Here is a 22,161-nt window from a genome sequence, read left to right on the forward strand (position 1 = left end):
CACAAATGCAAAAATGTTTTATTTATAGATAACAACAGTGTGTCATCTTGCTTTCTTACCATACATCTAAATCTCATTTGATCCAATCTTTGAACGATGTTAAGCTTACAATTATATTCACCAATTATCAGCTTGACTCGCTACGGAAAAGCCACGCCTGCAGTATGGATATACCGTATAGCAGTACATAAGAAAATAACCTCTACATCATCAAGGCAAGACCTTTTTACTTCAACATAAACTGACGGCAAACAATATGCACAGCAGTATAGCTTTGTCGCTGCCCTGCACCTGTTGCACAGTGTCAGAATTCGCATTAATATTGGCCTACATACAATCCATAGCTAAGCCTTTTATTAAATATATTATTTATTTGATTGCTGTTTTACGTACAGAGCCGTAAAAACAAGTGACATGGTGAAAAAAACATTGGAAGAAAAAAATGACATGGTGAAAAGAAATCTCTTCTCGAAGTAAAATGCTTTTTGATACGGGACCCCGAATTTAAAAGTCGATACCCCGAGTTTAAAAGTCGACGCACCAAGTTTAAAAGTCTGCGCCTTGACATAAATGATCAATTTTAAGGATTATGCTACAATCTCATCTATATATATATATATATATATGTGCCTGAGCGTCAGTGCCATTATACTATTGCAAATTAACTTTTGTCGCTTGCAAATGATACTTTCTCAGTCCCAAAATGCTCTTATAGACGATGAGGAATGCAAACACTATTTATAGTATAGCTTCCAACAATCTTGGATTATTATTAATAAAGTAAACATTCAACCAAATACAACGATAAGATTAAAGCTTATCACAGACGTCATCAAACATGTATATAACATAAAGTTGAGACCTTTGGTCTTATCATATATATAATATAGCTTGCCTTAGTTCCACCTGGCTGGATCAAGTATATGTATTTGAAATCTGTTTATTAATGAGCTGCTTCGTTGATACAGGGAAATGCATTGCCCGCCTAAAACAAGTCGGTCTAAAGCCGTGTACTCTTTTATTATTTCAGTCCGCCTTTGTTTCTGCGTAGACCTAGCCTCCAAAAATTTTATTTTTACCATGTCGGTTTTACGGCTCCGTATATTAACGCCATGCTTAAGAATATTCCATGTACTATAAAACAAAACAAGTGCATAACATGAAATAATACTGTTTCTGCTATCAACTAGTTGACTTTGGGGGATTTCAAAATTTCACACCCAGGGTTTAAATCTTATTTTCAACACGCGGGGAATGGTTGTGTCCCTACAACATTATCAAATGGAAATAGTCTCCCGTATATGTAAAGCTGAGCTAAGAAAATCATGCTAGCCATGTCGACAGCTGACAGCTCTGGTATAGTGACGTGACGTCACAATGACGCGCAATGGAATGCAGCGTCACAATGAACAACACAGGGTGCAAAGGTAGCGTCTGTGCAGTAATTCAGCTGCACATGGTTTAAATTCCACTTACGTTATGTGGACATGGCCTGCAGCTCTGGCAGGTGTTCGTCAACATTTTAACCCGCCTGATCAGCCAATAGTAATTTAGAACCATATTATTACTTTTCTGTTATAATGTATATTAAACTTACATGATTTATATGTACCGGTACTAAAGAACAGTAATTACTAAAGTACAGTATAGTTTTGTACTTTATTTAAACCGGATCAAATCTGAACTGGTTTAAATCGAAGCCAGTTGTAAAAATGCGTGCGTTCACACGACCATATGGCCACGCCGGTTTTAAGCTAGTTCAGGGATTTGCCCGTTGACACGGTCAAATTTAAACCGGTTTAGTAATTACAACGTCATCCTGACCTCAACGTACCCGGGGCATTTAAACCAGTTATCGTTCACACGGCATAGATAAACCCGCTCAAACCCTGAAACTGGCTTAATGCCACGTCGCTAGCTGGGGCAAATAAACCGGATTAAATGCCCCCACTTTAGGTTCAAACTGGTTCAAAGCCATTCTAGCAAGTTAAACCAGCTTATCTTTGACTGTATGAACGGGGTATATGAATGAAGTTTTTGACAGCTGCATTATACGTTCCATACCACCCCATTAATTTTTCAATTCATTAATTTTTTTAATTAACAACACACGAATTGGTGTCGTTAATTCCATTTATGTTATTTTTTATTAAGTTAAGTTATACATTGAAAATGCATATATAACTGATTAACAACCAGTTGAATTGAAAGGCGTTTATTATTTAAAAAAAAAAGACAGCTCTATCATTCCGTCGACAAACCACAAAAGGTTATTGTCCTAACCACAGTACGAAGTTTACCATCCACAATTGTTATGTTTGTCTCAGTATTTTGTGGCCTGAATTATAGAAATATTTCACCAACGTCTATGTTATGTGTTTTCAATGTGTGTCGGTGTGAGTGTATTATGTTCTCATCAACTACAATACTATTAGTTACGTGGTTACTCAGTGACAGGATACGCAAATATATATGGTGTCAATAATTCCCATATTGGCGTCAGCCAGGCCCAATATGAGAATTATTGACACCATATATCTGCGTATCCTATCACTGAGTCATTGTGTAACGAATTTATCCTACAAAGGCCCATCAGTGCAGTGCACAAGACCTATATATGTTCATCGATGTGACCATCGTTTCATCCCAACAAAAGGAGATAACCTATTCAACAGCCACATCTGACGTTGTCTGCAGGATTCAAGAATATATCTGTACCCCACGTGACCGTTGTTGTCCAATGAAAAACGGAGTATTTTGCCTGTTGCAGGATAACACACATTACTTGAAGCAATGCAATAAAATACTAAAGATGACTTGTATTCCGCATATTCAGATTAATACAATTCAAAAAAATGGATCCTTAAATCAGAATAAAGACCAACATATTTACACCTGTGGAATGCCGTGTCTGTATGATACCATTTATAACGTCCCACCAAGCTGAAGTACGACTTCACATCTGCAGGATGGCGGCCATATCGTGGCTAGGTAATCAGAATTATACATTTATTTGATTGATGTTTTACTCCGGGCTCGAGAATAATTCATTTCTACAATGGCGGTCAGCATTACAGTGAGAGGAAACAAGACAGGGCCACCTGAATGTTGCTGGCACGCCTTCCTTTGCCATTTTCTCATTTTTAATTTCCCTCATCTTTCTCATACACTAAACTGTATAACTGATGATCTGCTACCTTTAAACAATCTATATATAGCAAAGACTGTGAAAGATATTTACTCATCGTCGCTGGATTTAAAGAAAACCACTGGCTCTCCAAATGGTACATCTTATCTGGACATATATTTGTAGAAAAACCAAAACGGGTTCCTGTGTCGCAGACTTTACAACATGAGGGATGGTTTCAATTTTGATATTGTAAATTATCCTTCCTTGAACAGAAATATACTCAAGGATCCTCCACATGGGGTGTACAGATCTCGCCTTGTAGCATTTGTTAGATCCTGCGTGTTGTGTGACGATTTCCATCAACGTCACAAGTTATTATTGCAAAAACTAGTTTGTCAAGGTTATTGCATCAAACGCCTTCACTGTAAGTTTTATTAAGTTTTACAATGACTATAATTCTCTTGCAAGTAAATATGGACACAGCGCCAACAATCTCTAGCGCTCTGCTTCATGATTGTTTCTAATTCCGCTTACCACGAGGCTAGTGGCTTTACATTCATCGTGCTCAGTTAGATCGCCATGATGGATATATAATCAGGTGCAATCAAAGCGCAACTGAGATAAATATTTTATAAATATTTATCTCATAAATATTTTTATAACGACATATTAAAGCACTCCTTGCGTCTTTTTCAACATCATTGAAAACTGTTGACTGCTTCTCTTTGCACGATTCCATCCTATTTTCATACTTTATATACTTTCTTAGTTTTTTGGTGGTCCATGTTACACGTCGTTTTGGGAATTAGCCTATTGACCCAGAACGTCGTTATTGGTTAACGGCATATATATGAATGTCTGTTTCGACACATAGAGGAAGACAGTATGAGCTTAACTTGAACTCACAGCCACCGCATTAGTGAGAGACCGTTTCGTCATTGTTCTATGGTAGCGCCATTACCACACGGCCAGGGAGGCCCGGACGTTATGAGAAACTCTAGTCTTATGTTTACCTTGTGTTAACAACTGCTGTTTGGAAGACGCCCACCACTGCCAATGTGTCCCCAATCTTGCCCTCTTTAAATGACACCTGTTGCGCATTACCTTGGAGAGATAATAGGTAACACCCTTAATGTATACGAAGCTGTTGTAAGCTACCGTCAAGATAGCATTGTAATTTAGTGACTGCTGACAGCCAGTACAGCGATCAATTCCGATCAGTAGTAAAGGTTGTGACACATTATAGGCAGTTTTATGGTGTCCCCTTTCAACATTCTGTATAATATACGTGAAAATAGCATCCACGGCTCACAATTTACGAGCAAGGGTCAGGAGCTTGCAAGGTAAGGGAGCATTTTTTATTGCTCATGTAAACCAATATTTTTAGTTATTGGGGAGTATCTTTGTCCATTTTCCAGTACTGCTAAGATATGTCTCAAAACTAATACAAACATGTGTCTTTAAACTCATACAAATCTGTGTCTCGAAACCTATACAAACATGTACACTATACCTGATGTTATAACTGCCTACACAAACATTGTCTGTGGACATGTAAGTGAGTCGAATGATAACCACAGGCTGTCACCTGAAGGCCCTCCGCATGGCTATTCCTTTGCTGTGTTATAAGATGTAGATAATACCCACGTTGTGTATTTCAAATCAAATGCCTCAGAAGAGTTGTTCCTTACTGGATGTATCATCATAATCCCCAACAAAAGCGAGTTCTTATCATGGAGAACAATAGGTATACTTAAGTGGTCAACAAAAGACCGTATGTGTCAAATATAACCAGATGTCAGAGAGGTGTGCCTGATTAATAATATGTATGTCCTAGAGACAAAAAATCAAAGCATGTGAACCTGTGAACTGTACATTGAGTGGTCTTTATTTAAAACCATGAACATTAAATAGTGCATGTTGATACTTTACGGACGGACATTTCTGTGTGTCTTGGCATGAACGGTTATTTTGAGCATACTAATGTACGTTCACATGGTTGTTTTGGGGACATCCATGTATGTTCACATGGTTCTTTTGAGGATATTCATGCATGTTCACACGGTTGTTTTGAGGATTCTCATATAAGTCTACACTGTTGTTTTGAGGATGTTCATATCTACGTTAACACGGCTTTGTTGAGGATACACATATATGTTCACACTTTTTTTCTTTGAGGATCTTAATGCATGCTCACATGATTGTTTTGAGCGTATTCATGTATGTTCGCATGGTTATTTTGAGAATACTCATGCATGTTTATGTGTTTTTTTTGGGGGGGGGGATATTCATGTATGTTCACATGGTTATTTTGAGGATGTTCATATATGTTCACATGGTTATTTTGAGGATGTTCATGTATGTTCACATGGTTCTTTTGAGGATATTCATGCATGTTCACACGGCTGTTTTGAGGATTCTCATATAGGTGTACACGGCTGTTTTGAGGATGTCCATGGTACGTTCACGGGGCTGTGTTGAGGGTAAACATGTATGTTCACACGACTTTTCACTGAGGATCTGTTTGTTTACACCATTGTTTTGAGGGTATTCGTGTGTGTTCACATGGTTATTTTGAGGATATTCATGTATTTTCACATGGTTATTTTGAGGGTATTTATGTGTGTTCACATGGTTATTTTGAGGATATTCAAGTATGTGCACGTGGTTATTTTGAGGATATTCATGCATGTTCACATGGTTATTTTGAGGGTATTTATGTGTGTTCACATGGTTATTTTGAGGATATTCATGTATGTGCACGTGGTTATTTTGAGGATATTCATGCATGTTCACATGGTTATTTTGAGGGTATTCATGTATGTGCCAGGCATGTCTGGAATCCATTTAATTGAAAATAATAAAAACACGAATGTTAACATAAAGATATTAAATATGAGTATTTAGTCATAGGGCTGTCTTTAAACCAGTTGGCTTGTGAGGAAGATTATTTGTTGAAACTGGTCCCACTAGATTCGGTTATGCCCTGTCATTTTGCATTTAATGCTGCGTTCACGGAGCAGTTTTTAATTGATATAAAATCGAAATAAACCGTTGTTAATAGTGACGCTGATATATATTAATATCATGGATTTGAAGTCCTCTTCCAATTTATTTCCAGATGCTGCTTGTGGCAGTGTTGGGGTTAACGTCCTTCCAGCTGGTGACTGCGTATGTTCATCATGTGGAACGGAGAGGTAAGTTATGGCCATGCGTATAGACCATTCAAACCCCGACGCACACTAGGCCTTGAGTCATATTCCACAAAGCGATCGTAAGGATAAGTTGGTTGTAACTACCATTTCCGCGTATGTTAGACATATCACAGTAGTTATAATGAACATACAGTCTAGAATCGGTTTTGTGGATCGGGATGGCCATGCGTATAATTGTGAAGGCCTACCAGTAGTTGTACGTCTCGTCTAGTGCTCCTTTTCGCTTCATCGGATTCTTTTAATTTACAGCAGTGACCTCTTAACAGTATCTATATTTATCATTAAATAAACTCCTTTGACATTCAATTACACATTTACATCTGGGAAACACAATCATTTTAACTCAGCAAATCGTTTCCAGTGGTTTACATGAGATGTCTGCTGTACGTTGACAGGAACCGTTTGCGAGCTGCCTGACGGGAGCACTCGGACCGTCGGCGAAAAATTCACAATCGGGGAGAGCAAATGTATAAAGTACGAGTGCTTACAGGATGGTTCGGCGCCATATTACTACGCGGGTGAGTCGCCTTCTTCCGCTGTCCGTTCCCTATTCCTTTCAGATTGGAGATATTTTGTGTTTTACATCTTATGCAAGAAGGTTTCACTCATGATTGAGCCGACGATGAGATTTATCGGTAGAGAAAAAATCCCTGTGGCTAGGTAGGTGACAAACTCGATGTAAAGCCTCGCCGCATACCAGTTTCCTCCACTCTCAGTTATAATAAAAAAGCATCTGGCTTTTGATTAATCAATAATCAAATAAATAAATAAATAAAAATAAAGCCTTACCCGACCTTACAGGAAGTGGATCCGAACCCTCTTTCCACTGGTCAAGGGCTAGCCCTTTCCTCTCATTGAGGAAACACAATATTCGCTTCAACCACCAAATCGGTTTATATGCTCTGGTTTTGGAAGTAACCGTGTTAAAACTTCTGTGCAAGATTTGTTGGTGGTGTAAAATACTGCTGATTCTTTAATATCGTATTTCTAAGTTCTGAGTTAAGAACAGCTGTGGACGCAGCTAGTATAAGCTCTGCTCATAGCGGTTAGCGTCTTGGGGCCCCTTGTACAAAACCTGCGCAAATTTGCGCAAGCATAACTTTCATGATAACACGTATTGAAGAGATTCCTTTCCATGACACTTGAGCCTGCGCGAAGATGTGCATCGTTTTGTGGAACGGGTCGGTATGGAGTAGACCGACGCCTGTATCGCAGAATCCACATATGCCATACAACACCCAGAACCATTCTTGCTATTCTTGGACACTACATCAATACACAAGACAAAAGTGGTAGGCGTTAAATCCCGGTTTTGAATAGGAATTTGTAGATTCATCTTATTTATTTATTGTATTTATTTGATTTTAAGTCCTCCACTCAAAGTGGGAGGAAACCTTGCAGAGCCAGGAGGACCCTCCGTAGGTTTCCCTATACAGGAGCCTACTAACCTCTAAGCCCCTAGACTCAAAGAATGTTATCTGTGCTCCGCTACATAAAACTGCTCTTAGTTGTCACACAATGCCACGATACGTCAAGTGAAAAATGGCTTTATAAGGAATTGTGCATCATTTCAGTTCTGCGTTCAGTTTTCACCTGTATAGTTTGTTTATGTTCTGTTCCACCCAGGCTGTCAGAAGCCGGACGGCGTCTGTGTGGATGTAAACCAGACATATAATGATGGATGCAGCGTGAAAACCTGTATGTTTACCAACGGTACACTGGCCTTCGTCGGGGATGGTAAGTCGAGACATTCATTTTGTATACTTGTTGTCTGTTGTCAGTACAGTGTGATTGTATGGGAGGTCGAGAGCGGGGGGGTGGGGGGGGGGGGGGGGAGGGGGTTGTCGATATAATGTGAGTGGGTGGAGCGTTTTGTTTGGTGTCAGTATAATGTGACTTGGTGGAGAGACGTGTCTGGTGTCAGTACAATGTGACTGTGTGGGGCGTCATGTCTGGTGTCAGTGTAAAGTTATAGGGTGAGGCGTCATGCCTGGTGTCGGTATAATGTGATTGGGTGGGGCGCGGTATCTGGCGGCAATATAATATGACTGGGAAAATCGTCATGTCTGGTGTCGGTGTAAGGTGAGTTATGGGGGTGGGTTGTTATGTCTGGTGTCACTATCGTGGCTGGGTGTGTGTGAGGCGTCATGCGTGGGGTTCTCGGTATGGCTTCCCAGTGAGGCAGCACTCTAGATAGGTCAGCACTTGGTCTGGTTTGCTACAGAAACACCATCGTGATAGAACCAAAATAATGCTATAAGGGTTTTTAGGCTTCAAACAGGCAACCAAAGCACTATACACGTTATCCACAGTACACTCATTAAAGCAAACTTAATGGTTTTTATGCAGGCTGTTCTGACACTGAGCTGGGAGTTTGCAAATCAGAGGCAGAAGTTTGGCAGGTCAAACGTCGTCTAAACGAAAAACAGGACTACGGTCAGTGTATCACCAAACAATGTCTACCCGGAGGGGCAAACAATATCACAAAGACACGTGAGTTCTACAGCTTTTGGTTCTAGCTTAATTTTACGAATTTCTGTCATCTGACCCAAACTTTTGTTTCATATGCGCTCAGGCTAGAGATTTGGTCATGTGATGGTTTATTTCAAAACTGGAACAAAATAAAGTCGCGAAAGAAGAATAATCTTTATACTTCACGACTTTCTTGAAAAAGTATAATGGAAGACTATGAAAAGTGAAAGTCCTTTTTTGTCAAACATTATTTATTCTTCATTCAGTTTACACAAAAGAATTCATTTCATTTTTATTTTGTTTATTTATTTCTTTGATTGGTGTTTTACGCCGTGTTTTAAGGTGGGAGGAAACCAGGCAGAGCCCGGTGGAAGCCCACGACCATCCGCAGGTTGCCATTTCACTTTTGAATGGTTCATATATGGAGCAGTTTATATAAATGTTTACTTCTAACAAACAGGGATGCTTGTTTGGTTTTACACTGTTTGGTAGAATTCGTAGGTCAGCATCAAGTGTGTACCGCCTAATGAGAGGAAATGGGAAATCACGTGCTTTTCTCACCCCAAAATAGCACAAAATCAAACTGATGCGTGATTTAAATGCAAGAAATTCGAGTGAAACAATATCACAATCACAATCACATAAATATTGTAATTTAACTTTACTTCCATTTTTGTCGCATTGATACAGATCTGTCTATAAAAGAAAATTTAAACGTGTGGATGATCGTGGGTTTCTCCTGGGGTCTGCCCAGTTTCCCTCCACCACAATGTTAGCCGCCCTGCTATAAATAGAATATTCTTAAGAATGTCGGTGAACACTAATCAAATAAATATATTGACAAATAAATAAGTAAAGTGAATTTTATGTTCATTGCTGTCTACTTATATCACCTCAATCTGTTTTGTTTGGCCATTATTTAAACACACAGACGATGTGGTGCTGTGTTTTAAGATTATCTCCTTTCCATTTAACAGAATGTCTATTCAAAAATACCTGCTTTGACATCGGACAGTTTGCTTTAAATGAGGAGAAATGTGAGAAGATTGAATGTGTCTACGACGCTGGGGAACACAACTTTATCATGATGCCTATAACTAGTACGTATACACCAGCAAAGAGCTTCATTTTTCTCCTATCGCCAGTTTGCTGAAATGGAGCAAGATGTAGCTAAGTGAGTAAGGTTCGCGTTCACACTGCTTACAACGCATTTACAACTCCCTACGCTCGCTCCACATCACTGCCACACGAGATACATGTTTGACCTCTGCGTCCCCCGAGCGACATTAGGCTTACCGTCACCACTGTTGTTCTTGCGGATCTCTAATCAGCATTTCTTAATAAAATTGCCTTAGGAGTCCGTTGGAATAATGTTAAATACTTTAGATGAAGAAAATGTATATGTATCAAGTGGTGAGTTTTATTTTTTCAGGCATCACCTCCTGCCTCATCAACCGTGATCTCGACGTTCTGTCAAGATTTCTTACAAAATTAACATGATAGTGGTGCATGGCAGAGATGTTAGAACGACCTGAGAGAGCGGCGCTTGCGTTGTCGGGAGTAATTCGTTGATTCACCTGCTCTCACAGTTTAGGGGAGCCTTGGGGACTATAAGCAGTTGGCACCGCTCAACCGCTTGTGCACTTATCACTGTGCAATATGGCGTCAGAGCCTGTATTTCACAAGTGCGTAAGCCTGTCAGTTACTTGCAAAGATCCGTAGTTGTACGTAGGTTCTTGGGTTTCCTCCACCCATAAAACTGAATAATCAATCAAACTAAGGGAGATTTTACACCGTACTTGACGTCAAATAATGAGTGACGTCATGGATGACGTCATGAACTCTGACATTTACTCAAGAAAGAGTTGCACGAAGTTTCATGAAAAAGCCCATAGACATGTAGGCCTACTAATGGGCATACGAAATTTTATGTCAGTGTATTTGAAAGCATATATCACATAGTAAATAGCCCAAAGTAAATGCTGAAATAGCTTTGGAACATATCTATGCCAGTAATCAGTTATACTGGGATATAACTGCGATTTATTGTATCTGCGTTTAGGCCAAGTGGGAAAATACTTCACTTTTATTGCGATACTGTGTAGTTATAGTGACTAGTATTATAAACCCAGATCGCATTAACAGCTAGTCCAGGTGGGATCCATATCTTTATAAAAGAAGGAAAAAAAGCATCAATAATGAAAACCATATATCAATTTCCGCGAAAACCACAGCACTTTTCTAAAAAAAAATTACCTGTACTTTTCTAAAAAGCCTGTGTAAACTTAAGGGAAGCGACTAAAGTTCAGGTAACGAACTCATTCATTTTCTAGAGAGTGACACAGGCTGACACCCCTTTTAAAGGAAGACAACAAAAATTCAACCTCGGTTATCTCGGATGAGAGGCCCAAACAGACTTAAACAGCCGAATCCATTATTTTCTGGTATTGGATAGGCCATGTTAGAGAAGCACTAAACGAAAGGCTGCGTTGTTTATACCCTACACTCCTTCAGTCTATATGGCAAAAGAGCAAAACATGGATCGCGTGACGTCACAGCAGACACACATAACATAGCTGCGTTCTGATAGTTCGGACTCTTTTGTCGTTTAAGGTGAAAACCGTCCTGCTGTATCATGTGTCTATCTTACACTGTTCTACAGGGACAAATACCACCTCTTCCCCTAAGGACCTTCTCAAGTTCACAAACGTTCACCTCAGTTTTCTGTCGTTCGTCTATTTAAAATCACTGAATGTGACACCTATTTCATTTCTTTTTCAGATGCCCATAGTATAGTAAATGTGATCAAAAATAGTTGCCTAACATTTTTGACAGGTCACATGATATGTTATGCCTTTCTGCGCTTACCGATGAAAGAGTTCCAACTCGTGATTCCCCTATTGGTTAAAATTGATAACATGGCGGCGCTTTCATTTTTTCTTCCTGTACGATTTTACAAGAAATTGAACGGCGATACCTTAATTATGCAACACCGCCACCAAAATAAATATGTACGCTTTTAAATCAGATAGGATAACCTATCAATACTATTAGAGGGACTACATTCCGTCTAGTGATCTTCCCTTCATGAACCTTAAAGTTTTGCCCCACAGTTTTCGTTGTCTTTCGTCAAATAACTAAATGACGAACAATATATAATAAATGTGAAAGGAAGTCCACCGTATAATAACACCTCCAAGAGGCCTGTCGTTAAACTGCTGGCAGGTCGTCAAATGCATTACATATCAGCTCTGTACAACTGTCTAACTATAACATCACTAGGCACAAATTTCAACTAACCCTCTTCAAAGAGGGGAAAACAATTTTCTTCCTTTTTATTCATTTACAAGGTTTTACTTCTCAGCATCCATGTTAGAGATTTGTGAGCGGACAAAACTTTTGTTAGTGCACATTTTCAAAGTGTTCCGGAGAATACCATGATTACAGCATTTCTGCATGAACTTTTGTATTTTCAGTGTGCACCGCGCAGAATAGCACCCATTCTTGGTGTGTCGACATCGGGTCTGAGGGGTTTCCACGGATCATCAACGGGGTTCACTACCACGACTGCATGTGTTCAAAAAATGGAAACGGACTAAGCTATCAGTGTTACCTACTGGAATGAGAGCTCTGGGTGTTCAAGGGAAGGAACCTGTCTCGCCTCTGCCTTTTCTATGTAAAAGAAGACCAGGTGAAAATAAATGTCACAAATACCGTTTGTCAATGTAAATAAAAACGTTTAAAAGTTCCCCATACATGCTGTTAGCATTTCCCCTTTTATCACTAAGGTTAACCATCTGGATCTGGTAAGCGTAAATAATAGCAACTAGGGTTAACCATCAGGATCTGGTAAGCGTAAACAATAACCACAAGGTTAACCATCAGGATCTGGTAAGGGTAAACATTAACTACTAGGGTTAACCATCAGGATCTGGTAAGCGTAAACAATAACCACAAGGGTTAACCACAGGATCTGGTAAGGGTAAACAATAACTACTAGGGTTAACCATCAGAGTCTAGTAAGCGTAATCAATAACCAAAAGGGTTAACCATCAGAGCCTGGTAAGCGTAATCAATAATCACAAGGGTTAACCATCAGAATATGGTAAGCGTAATCAATAACCACAAGGGTTAACCATCAGAGTCTAGTAAGCGTAATCAATAACCAAAAGGGTTAACCATCAGGATATTGTAAGCGTAAACAATAACCACAAGGGTTAACCATTAGGATCTAGTAAGCGTAAACAATAACCACAAGGGTTAACCATTAGGATCTAGTAAGCGTAAACAATAACCACAAGGGTTAACCATCACGATATGGTAATCGTAAACAATAACCACAAGGGTTAACCATCACGATATGATAAGCGTAATCAATAACCACAAGGGTTAACCATTAGGATCTGGTAAGGGTAAACAATAACTACTAGGGTTAACCATCAGAGCCTGGTAAGCGTAATCAATAATCACAAGGGTTAACCATCAGAATATGGTAAGCGTTATCAATAACCACAAGGGTTAACCATCACGATATGGTAAAGGTAAACAATAACCACAAAGGTTAACCATCAGGGTATGGTAAGCGTAATCAATAACCACAAGGGTTAACCATCAGGATATGGTAAGTGTAATCAATAACCACAAGGGTTAGCCATCAGGATCTGGTAAGCGTAATCAATAGCCACAAGGGTTAACCATCACGATATGGTAAAGGTAAACAATAACCACAAGGGTTAACCATCACGATATGGTAAGCGGAAACAATAACCACAAGAGTTAACCATCAGGATCTGGAAAGCGTAAACAATAACCACAAGGGTTAACCATCAGGATCTGGTAAGCGTAAACAATACCTATTAAAGTTAGCCATCAGGAACTTGTAAGCCTAAACAATAACCACAAAGGTTAACCATCAGAAACTAGTAAGCGTAAGCAATAACCACAAGGGTTAACCATCAGGATCTGGTAAGGGTAAACAATAACCACAAGGGTTAAACATCAGAGTCTGGTAAGCGTAATCAATAACCACAAGGGTTAAGCATCACGATATGGTAAGCGTAAACAATAACCACAAGGGTTAACCATCAGGATCTAGTAAGCGCAGACAATAACAACAAGGGTTAACCATCAGGATATGGTAAGCGTAATCAATAACCACAAGGGTTAACCAACAGGATATGGTAAGGGTAAACAATAACCACTAGGTTTATCCATCACGATATGGTAACGGTAAACAATAACCACAAAGGTTAACCATCAGGGTATGGTAAGCGTAATCAATAACCACAAGGGTTAACCATCAGGATATGGTAAGTGTAATCAATAACCACAAGGGTTAACCATCAGGATATGGTAAGCGTAATCAATAACCACAGGGGTTAACCAACAGGATATGGTAAGGGTAAACAATAACCACTAGGTTTATCCATCACGATATGGTAACGGTAAACAATAACCACAAGGGTTAACCATCAGGATATGGTTAGCGGAAACAATAACCACAAGGGTTAACCGTCAGGATCTGGAAAGAGTAAACAATAACCACAAGGGTTAACCATCAGGATCTGGTAAGCGTAAACAATACCTAATAAAGTTAGCCATCAGGAACTTGTAAGCCTAAACAATAACCAAAAAGGTTAACCATCAGAAACTAGTAAGCGTAAGCAATAACCACAAGGGTTAACCATCAGGATCTGGTAAGGGTAAACAATAACCACAAGGGTTAACCATCAGTCTGGTAAGCGTAATCAATAACCACAAGGGTTAAGCATCACGATATGGTAAGCGTAAACAATAACCACAAAGGTTAACCATCAGGATCTGGTAAGCGTAAACCATAACAACAAGAGTTACCTATCACGATATGGTAAGCGTAATCAATAACCACAAGGGTTAACCATCAGGATATGGTAAGGGTAAACAATAACCACTAGGGTTATCCATCACGATATGGTAAGCTTAAAAAATAACCACAAGGGTTAACCATCAGGATCTGGTAAGCGTAAACAATACCTATTAAAGTTAGCCATCAGGAACTTGTAAGCCTAAACAATAACCACAAAGGTTAACCATCAGAAACTAGTAAGCGTAAGCAATAACCACAAGGGTTAACCATCAGGATCTGGTAAGGGTAAACAATAACCACAAGGGTTAAACATCAGAGTCTGGTAAGCGTAATCAATAACCACAAGGGTTAAGCATCACGATATGGTAAGCGTAAACAATAACCACAAGGGTTAACCATCAGGATCTAGTAAGCGCAGACAATAACAACAAGGGTTAACCATCAGGATATGGTAAGCGTAATCAATAACCACAAGGGTTAACCAACAGGATATGGTAAGGGTAAACAATAACCACTAGGTTTATCCATCACGATATGGTAACGGTAAACAATAACCACAAAGGTTAACCATCAGGGTATGGTAAGCGTAATCAATAACCACCAGGGTTAACCATCAGGATATGGTAAGTGTAATCAATAACCACAAGGGTTAACCATCAGGATATGGTAAGCGTAATCAATAACCACAAGGGTTAACCAACAGGATATGGTAAGGGTAAACAATAACCACTAGGTTTATCCATCACGATATGGTAACGGTAAACAATAACCACAAGGGTTAACCATCAGGATATGGTTAGCGGAAACAATAACCACAAGGGTTAACCGTCAGGATCTGGAAAGAGTAAACAATAACCACAAGGGTTAACCATCAGGATCTGGTAAGCGTAAACAATACCTAATAAAGTTAGCCATCAGGAACTTGTAAGCCTAAACAATAACCAAAAAGGTTAACCATCAGAAACTAGTAAGCGTAAGCAATAACCACAAGGGTTAACCATCAGGATCTGGTAAGGGTAAACAATAACCACAAGGGTTAACCATCAGTCTGGTAAGCGTAATCAATAACCACAAGGGTTAAGCATCACGATATGGTAAGCGTAAACAATAACCACAAAGGTTAACCATCAGGATCTGGTAAGCGTAAACCATAACAACAAGAGTTACCTATCACGATATGGTAAGCGTAATCAATAACCACAAGGGTTAACCATCAGGATATGGTAAGGGTAAACAATAACCACTAGGGTTATCCATCACGATATGGTAAGCTTAAAAAATAACCACAATGGTTAACCATCACGATATGGTAAAGGTAAACAATAACCACAAGAGTTAACCATCAGGATCTGGTAAGCGTAAACAATAACCACAAGCTTGCTTAAGTGGCATTTAGAAGTCGGTGAGGGGATACACTGGACAAGGCATTCTTATGGATGTACAACTTCTTGGTTTATTTAACACAACGTTTCGATGCAGATACTAGCATCGTTATCAAGTGAATGACATCAAAATTACCACTGCGCTTATATATGGCAAGGAGAAGCAAATGTCAACAGATAAAACAAAAAGAGGGTAACAGTCCTCAGGGGATTAAGGTGTCCCTGGGGTGAGTGTTGGGGTACTGACTAGGCTCGGTGGGGTTCCTGAGCGGTTTGGAGGATTAGCAGATCATAAGCTGAGGGGAGGTAGATGGCCGTGATCTCTGTTCAGGCTGGCTTTAATCTCTTAATCTGGATGGCTTCCTGTAGTTTTCGTTTCTTCCAATGGGGCTGATTCATGTTAAGTGTCCTGACTGTATTCCAGTTGATGTTGTGGGATGGTTTTCATGTATGTGGTCAGATATGGCAGATTGGAGTCAAGTTTCTGTACTGATGATTGGTGTTCTTTAATTCTGGTTTGAAGCGGTCTGCCTGTTTCACCTATGTAGGAGTTGTTGCAGCTGCATTTTAATTGGTAGACAACTCCTTTGGAAGGCTGGGGTTTGGTTGGTGTCTTCTTTCCTGTGGCATGTAGGTGGGTCTTTAGTGTGGTCAGGCTTCTGAAGACTGTTTCTAATCCAGTTGTCTGTTTTATTAGGCGGGCTATTTTGTGGCTGGTTGGACCTATGTAGGGGAGGTTGATTCGTATACCGGGGCCTTCCACGTGGACTCTAGACTGTTGATTGTGTTCAGGTTGCGAGGACTTCTGGATGGTTTTATTTACTTGGTCTGCTGGGTATCCATTCAGGTGGGTGAAAACTGTGCGCAGGTGTTGGATCTCTTCATCTAAGTTGCTATTACAGATGAGTTTAGCTCTCTTTGTGAGGGTGGAGATGATGCCGGTCTTGGTTTTGGGCGGGTGGTTGGACTTGTAGTGGATGTACTGGTCGGAGTGGGTCGGTTTGCGGTACACTGTGGTTTGGAGAGCGTCCGCTGTTCTCTTCACGTGGACATCTAGGAATGGTATTTGTTGGTCTTTTTCAGTTTCCATGGTGAATTTATGCCCAGCTCCGCCAAGCACAGACCGAGGCAAACAGACAGCTCAACTCGAAAATCAAATCCAGCCAACAACAAAAGTTCAACAACCTTACGCAAAGTACACGAGAGCCAGCCCACCCACACCAGTCCGAGCTCGTGAGAACCCAGTACATCAACAAGACTGTGGTGAACCTAAGCACTAAAGCACTCACTCCCCACCAACTTAATCTACTAGCAAAGGGATTGAATTTTGTCCCAACCACCAAAACCATACCCAAGGATGACTTCATCGTAGACATCGAAGAAGGCCTACAACAATTAGCACCCGGGGGCCACATCGACTACCTCCGCCACCAGATAGCATCCCTACTGGACAAAGCACAACCCCAACGAACCAACCTAACTAAAGAAGAAAGCAGAGCCCTGGCCGAACTGAAGAAAGACAAGTCCATAACCATAGCACCAGCTGATAAAGGAAAAGCCGCAGCCATTCTTGACAAAACAGATTTTAACAAACTGGTAGACAACTTACTAACAGACCAGTCCACATACCGAACCCTGAAAACTGACCCCACCAACAAGTTTGACCGGCAACACAGATCCCTCCTGAACCAACTCAAAACCAGTGGTGAGATCACACCTGAAATCCAACGTAAGTTAACAGTGCAACACCCCCGTGCACCGTATGCCCGTGCAACCATCAAAATCCACAAGGACCCTGTAAAAGCCAGGTTACTGATATGCTCCAGAGGAACTGTCTTCTATAACACTGCCCAGTACCTCACGAGACTACTATCACTATGGTCTAAGGCTGCCGACTCCTTTATCAAAGACTCAGCTGACTTCTGTAACAAAATACGTCAGATCAATGAACCCTGCAAACTTGTGAGCTACGATGTTATTGACCTATTCACCAATGTCCCAACCAGCCAAGCCCTAGATGTCATAAGAGACAAGATAACAACCACTCCACCGACGACATCCCTATCCCCAGATAATATCATCCGCCTACTGGACTGTTGCCTGTCATCCACTTACTTCACTTGGGGTGACACAATTTATGAGCAGATCCATGGCCTCCCCATGGGATCCCCACTATCCCCGATTGTCTCCGAGATCTACCTAACTGAACTAGAGAACAAAGCCTTAGCCACGTCACCCATCCAGCCCATCTGTTGGATGCGAAAAGTGGACGATACCTTCGTCGCACTTCAACACCACCAAGATCCATCTGCCTTACTTGACCACCTAAATTCACAACACCAACGCATCAAATTCACCATGGAAACTGAAAAAAGACCAACAAATACCATTCCTAGATGTCCACGTGAAGAGAACAGCGGACGCTCTCCAAACCACAGTGTACCGCAAACCGACCCACTCCGACCAGTACATCCACTACAAGTCCAACCACCCGCCCAAAACCAAGACCGGCATCATCTCCACCCTCACAAAGAGAGCTAAACTCATCTGTAATAGCAACTTAGATGAAGAGATCCAACACCTGCGCACAGTTTCCGCCCACCTGAATGGATACCCAGCAGACCAAGTAAATAAAACCATCCAGAAGTCCTCGCAACCTGAACACAATCAACAGTCTAGAGTCCACGTGGAAGGCCCCGGTATACGAATCAACCTCCCCTACATAGGTCCAACCAGCCACAAAATAGCCCGCCTAATAAAACAGACAACTGGAATAGAAACAGTCTTCAGAAGCCTGACCACACTAAAGACCCACCTACATGCCACAGGAAAGAAGACACCAACCAAACCCCAGCCTCCCAAAGGAGTTGTCTACCAATTAAAATGCAGCTGCAACAACTCCTACATAGGTGAAACAGGCAGACCGCTTCAAACCAGAATTAAAGAACACCAATCATCAGTACAGAAACTTGACTCCAAATCTGCCATATCTGACCACATACATGAAAACCCATCCCACAACATCAACTGGAATACAGTCAGGACACTTAACATGAATCAGCCCCATTGGAAGAAACGAAAACTACAGGAAGCCATCCAGATTAAGAGATTAAAGCCCAGCCTGAACAGAGATCACGGCATCTACCTCCCCTCAGCTTATGATCTGCTAATCCTCCAAACCGCTCAGGAACCCCACCGAGCCTAGTCAGTACCCCAACACTCACCCCAGGACACCTTAATCCCCTGAGGACTGTTTACCCTCTTTTTGTTTTATCTGTTGACATTTGCTTCTCTTGCCATATATAAGCGCAGTGGTAATTTTGATGTCATTCACTTGATAACGATGCTAGTATCTGCATCGAAACGTTGTGTTAAATAAACCAAGAAGTTGTACATCCATAAGAATGCCTTGTCCAGTGTAATAACCACAAGGGTTAACCATCAGGATCTGGTCAGCGTAAACAATGCCTATTAAAGTTAGCCATCAGGAACTTGTAAGCGTAAACAATAACCACTAAGGTTAACCATCGGAAACTAGTAAGCGTAAGCAATAACCACAAGGGTTAACCATCAGGATCTGATAAGTGTAATCAATAACCACTAGGGTTAACCATCAGGATCTGGTAAGGGTAAACAATAACTACTAGAGTTAACCATCAGGAACTGGCAAGCTTAAACAATACCTATTAAAGTTAGCCATTAGGAACTTGTAAGCGTAAACAATTACCACTAAAGTTAACCATCAAAAACTGGTAAGCGTAAGCAATAACCACAAGGGTTAACCATCAGGATGTGGTAAGCATAATCAATACCTATTAAAGTTAGCCATCAAGAAGTTGTAAGCGTAATTAATAACCACTAAAGTTAACCATCAGAAACTGGTAAGCGAAAGCAATAACCACTAGGGTTAACCATCAGGATTTGCTAAGGGTAGACAATAACCACAAGGGTTAACCCTCAGGGTCTGGTAAGCGTAATCAATAACCACAAGGGTTAGCCATCACGATATGGTAAAGGTAAACAATAACCACAAGGGTTAACCATCAGGATATGGTAAGCGGAAACAAAAAACACAAGAGTTAACCATCAGGATCTGGAAAGCGCAAACAATACCTATTAAAGTTAGCCATCAGGAACTTGTAAGCGTAAACAATAACCACTAAGGTAAACAATCAGAAACTGGTAAGTGTAAGCAATAACCACTAGGGTTAACCATCAGGATCTGGTAAGTGTAATCAATACCTATTAAAATTAGCCATCAGGAACTAGTAAGCGTAAACAATAACCACTAAAGTTAACCATCAGAAACTGGTAAGCGAAAGCAATAACCACAAGGGTTAACCATCATGATCTGCTAAGGGTAGACAATAACCACAAGGGTTAACCCTCAGGGTCTGGTAAGCGTAATCAATAACCACAAGGGTTAACCATCAGGATTTGGTAAGGGTAAACAATAACTACTAGGGTTAACCATCAGAATCTGGTAAGGGTAAACAATAACTACAAGGGTTAACCATCAGGATGTGGCAAGCGTAAACAATACCTAATAAAATTAGCCATCAGGAACTTGTAAGCATAAACAATAACCACTAAAGTAAACAATCAGAAACTGGTAAGTGTAAGCAATAACCACTAGGGTTAACCATCAGGATCTGGTAAGTGTAATCAATACCTATTAAAATTAGCCATCAGGAACTAGTAAGCGTAAACAATAACCACTAAAGTTAACCATCAGAAACTGGTAAGCGAAAGCAATAACCACAAGGGTTAACCATCATGATCTGCTAAGGGTAGACAATAACCACAAGGGTTAACCCTCAGGGTCTGGTAAGCGTAATCAATAACCACAAGGGTTAACCATCAGGATTTGGTAAGGGTAAACAATAACTACTAGGGTTAACCATCAGAATCTGGTAAGGGTAAACAATAACTACAAGGGTTAACCATCAGGATGTGGCAAGCGTAAACAATACCTAATAAAATTAGCCATCAGGAACTTGTAAGCATAAACAATAACCACTAAGGCTAACCATCAGAAACTGGTAAGCGTAAGCAATAACCACTAGGGTTAACCATCAGGAACTTGCTAGCTTATAAACCACAAGGGTTAACCATTAGAAACTGATAAGCCTATAACAACTCCTACTGTCATCGCATTTCATGTTTAATTTTGCAGTTCTTAGTAATATATTTCTTGTAAACATTATTTAATAATCGTTTTTTCTTTAATGCGTTGGAGTCTTACGCCGTAGTCAAGAATATTTCGCTTATGTTACCCCGACCAGCATTATGGAAGAGACCATACAGACCTCGGGGGACACACACGACCATCCGTAGGTAACCATGAATAATAAAAGAAGCAATAAGTAAACAAATAAGCAAGCAAATGAGTACAAATAATTTAATAATAACGTATGAAAATTGATTCCATAAATCACGGACATTGTTATGTGCTGTAAATTGATTTACGTTTGTCGATTGCTCAGTGTCCGTGCTAATCAATTAACCCCGGTTCTCCGTCGGGTCCGGTAGACGGCACCAGCTGTGTTTCGATCCTGCTACTGCGTCAGCTTGATGATAATAGACTAATTTTATCTGATTATAATCCGATACACACCGGCCATTGTTGCTAACACGCCCCACGCGTCCCGTGACCAATATTTCCAATCATAACTCTGAACATTCGTTGCCCACAAGTGGTTTGAAATCTACATGAGGAGACAGCTTGAAAAGATTTCATTAAAAGTCAACAATGGTTTTCTATTCTTAATAGATTTTCAACATTTGATTGCGACTGTGTGTGTGTGTGTGTGTGTATGTGTCATTGTCATAAATAATAATCAGAGAAACAATAAGTTCTTATGTGGTCATCTGGACGTAGAGTGAAATACTCTTGGGAAGAGCAAAAAATAAACAAGTTCTTACGATTTCCTGAATGCAATGTCATGTCATCATAAATCTCAGATTACATCCTGAATGCAATGCCATACCATAAATCTCAGATTACATCCTCAATGCAATACCATACCATAAATTACAGATTATATCCAGAATACAACGTCATACCATAAATCTCAGATTACATCCTCAATGCAATGCCATACCATATATCCCAGA

The 22,161-nt window shown here is 40.3% G+C and overlaps 2 protein-coding genes across 2 annotated transcripts; both read left to right on the forward strand.

Annotated features, from left to right (window-relative positions):
* Positions 1-4,337: 4,337 nt before the first annotated feature.
* LOC135475918 (uncharacterized) lies at positions 4,338-12,570 on the forward strand. Its single transcript, XM_064755879.1, has 7 exons — positions 4,338-4,473; positions 6,252-6,327; positions 6,741-6,863; positions 7,972-8,082; positions 8,695-8,838; positions 9,795-9,917; positions 12,294-12,570. Exons 2-7 carry the CDS (start codon positions 6,252-6,254, stop codon positions 12,440-12,442), a joined length of 726 nt encoding a protein of 241 aa, XP_064611949.1. The 5' UTR covers positions 4,338-4,473; the 3' UTR covers positions 12,443-12,570.
* Positions 12,571-17,132: 4,562 nt separating this feature from the next.
* LOC135474961 (uncharacterized) lies at positions 17,133-19,249 on the forward strand. Its single transcript, XM_064754666.1, has 3 exons — positions 17,133-17,277; positions 17,357-18,295; positions 18,441-19,249. The coding sequence occupies exons 1-3, from the start codon at positions 17,133-17,135 to the stop codon at positions 19,247-19,249; spliced, it is 1,893 nt and encodes a 630-aa protein (XP_064610736.1).
* Positions 19,250-22,161: the final 2,912 nt, after the last annotated feature.

This window comes from Liolophura sinensis, chromosome 9, assembly GCF_032854445.1.
Source record: "Liolophura sinensis isolate JHLJ2023 chromosome 9, CUHK_Ljap_v2, whole genome shotgun sequence".
Lineage (NCBI taxonomy): Eukaryota > Metazoa > Mollusca > Polyplacophora > Chitonida > Chitonidae > Liolophura > Liolophura sinensis.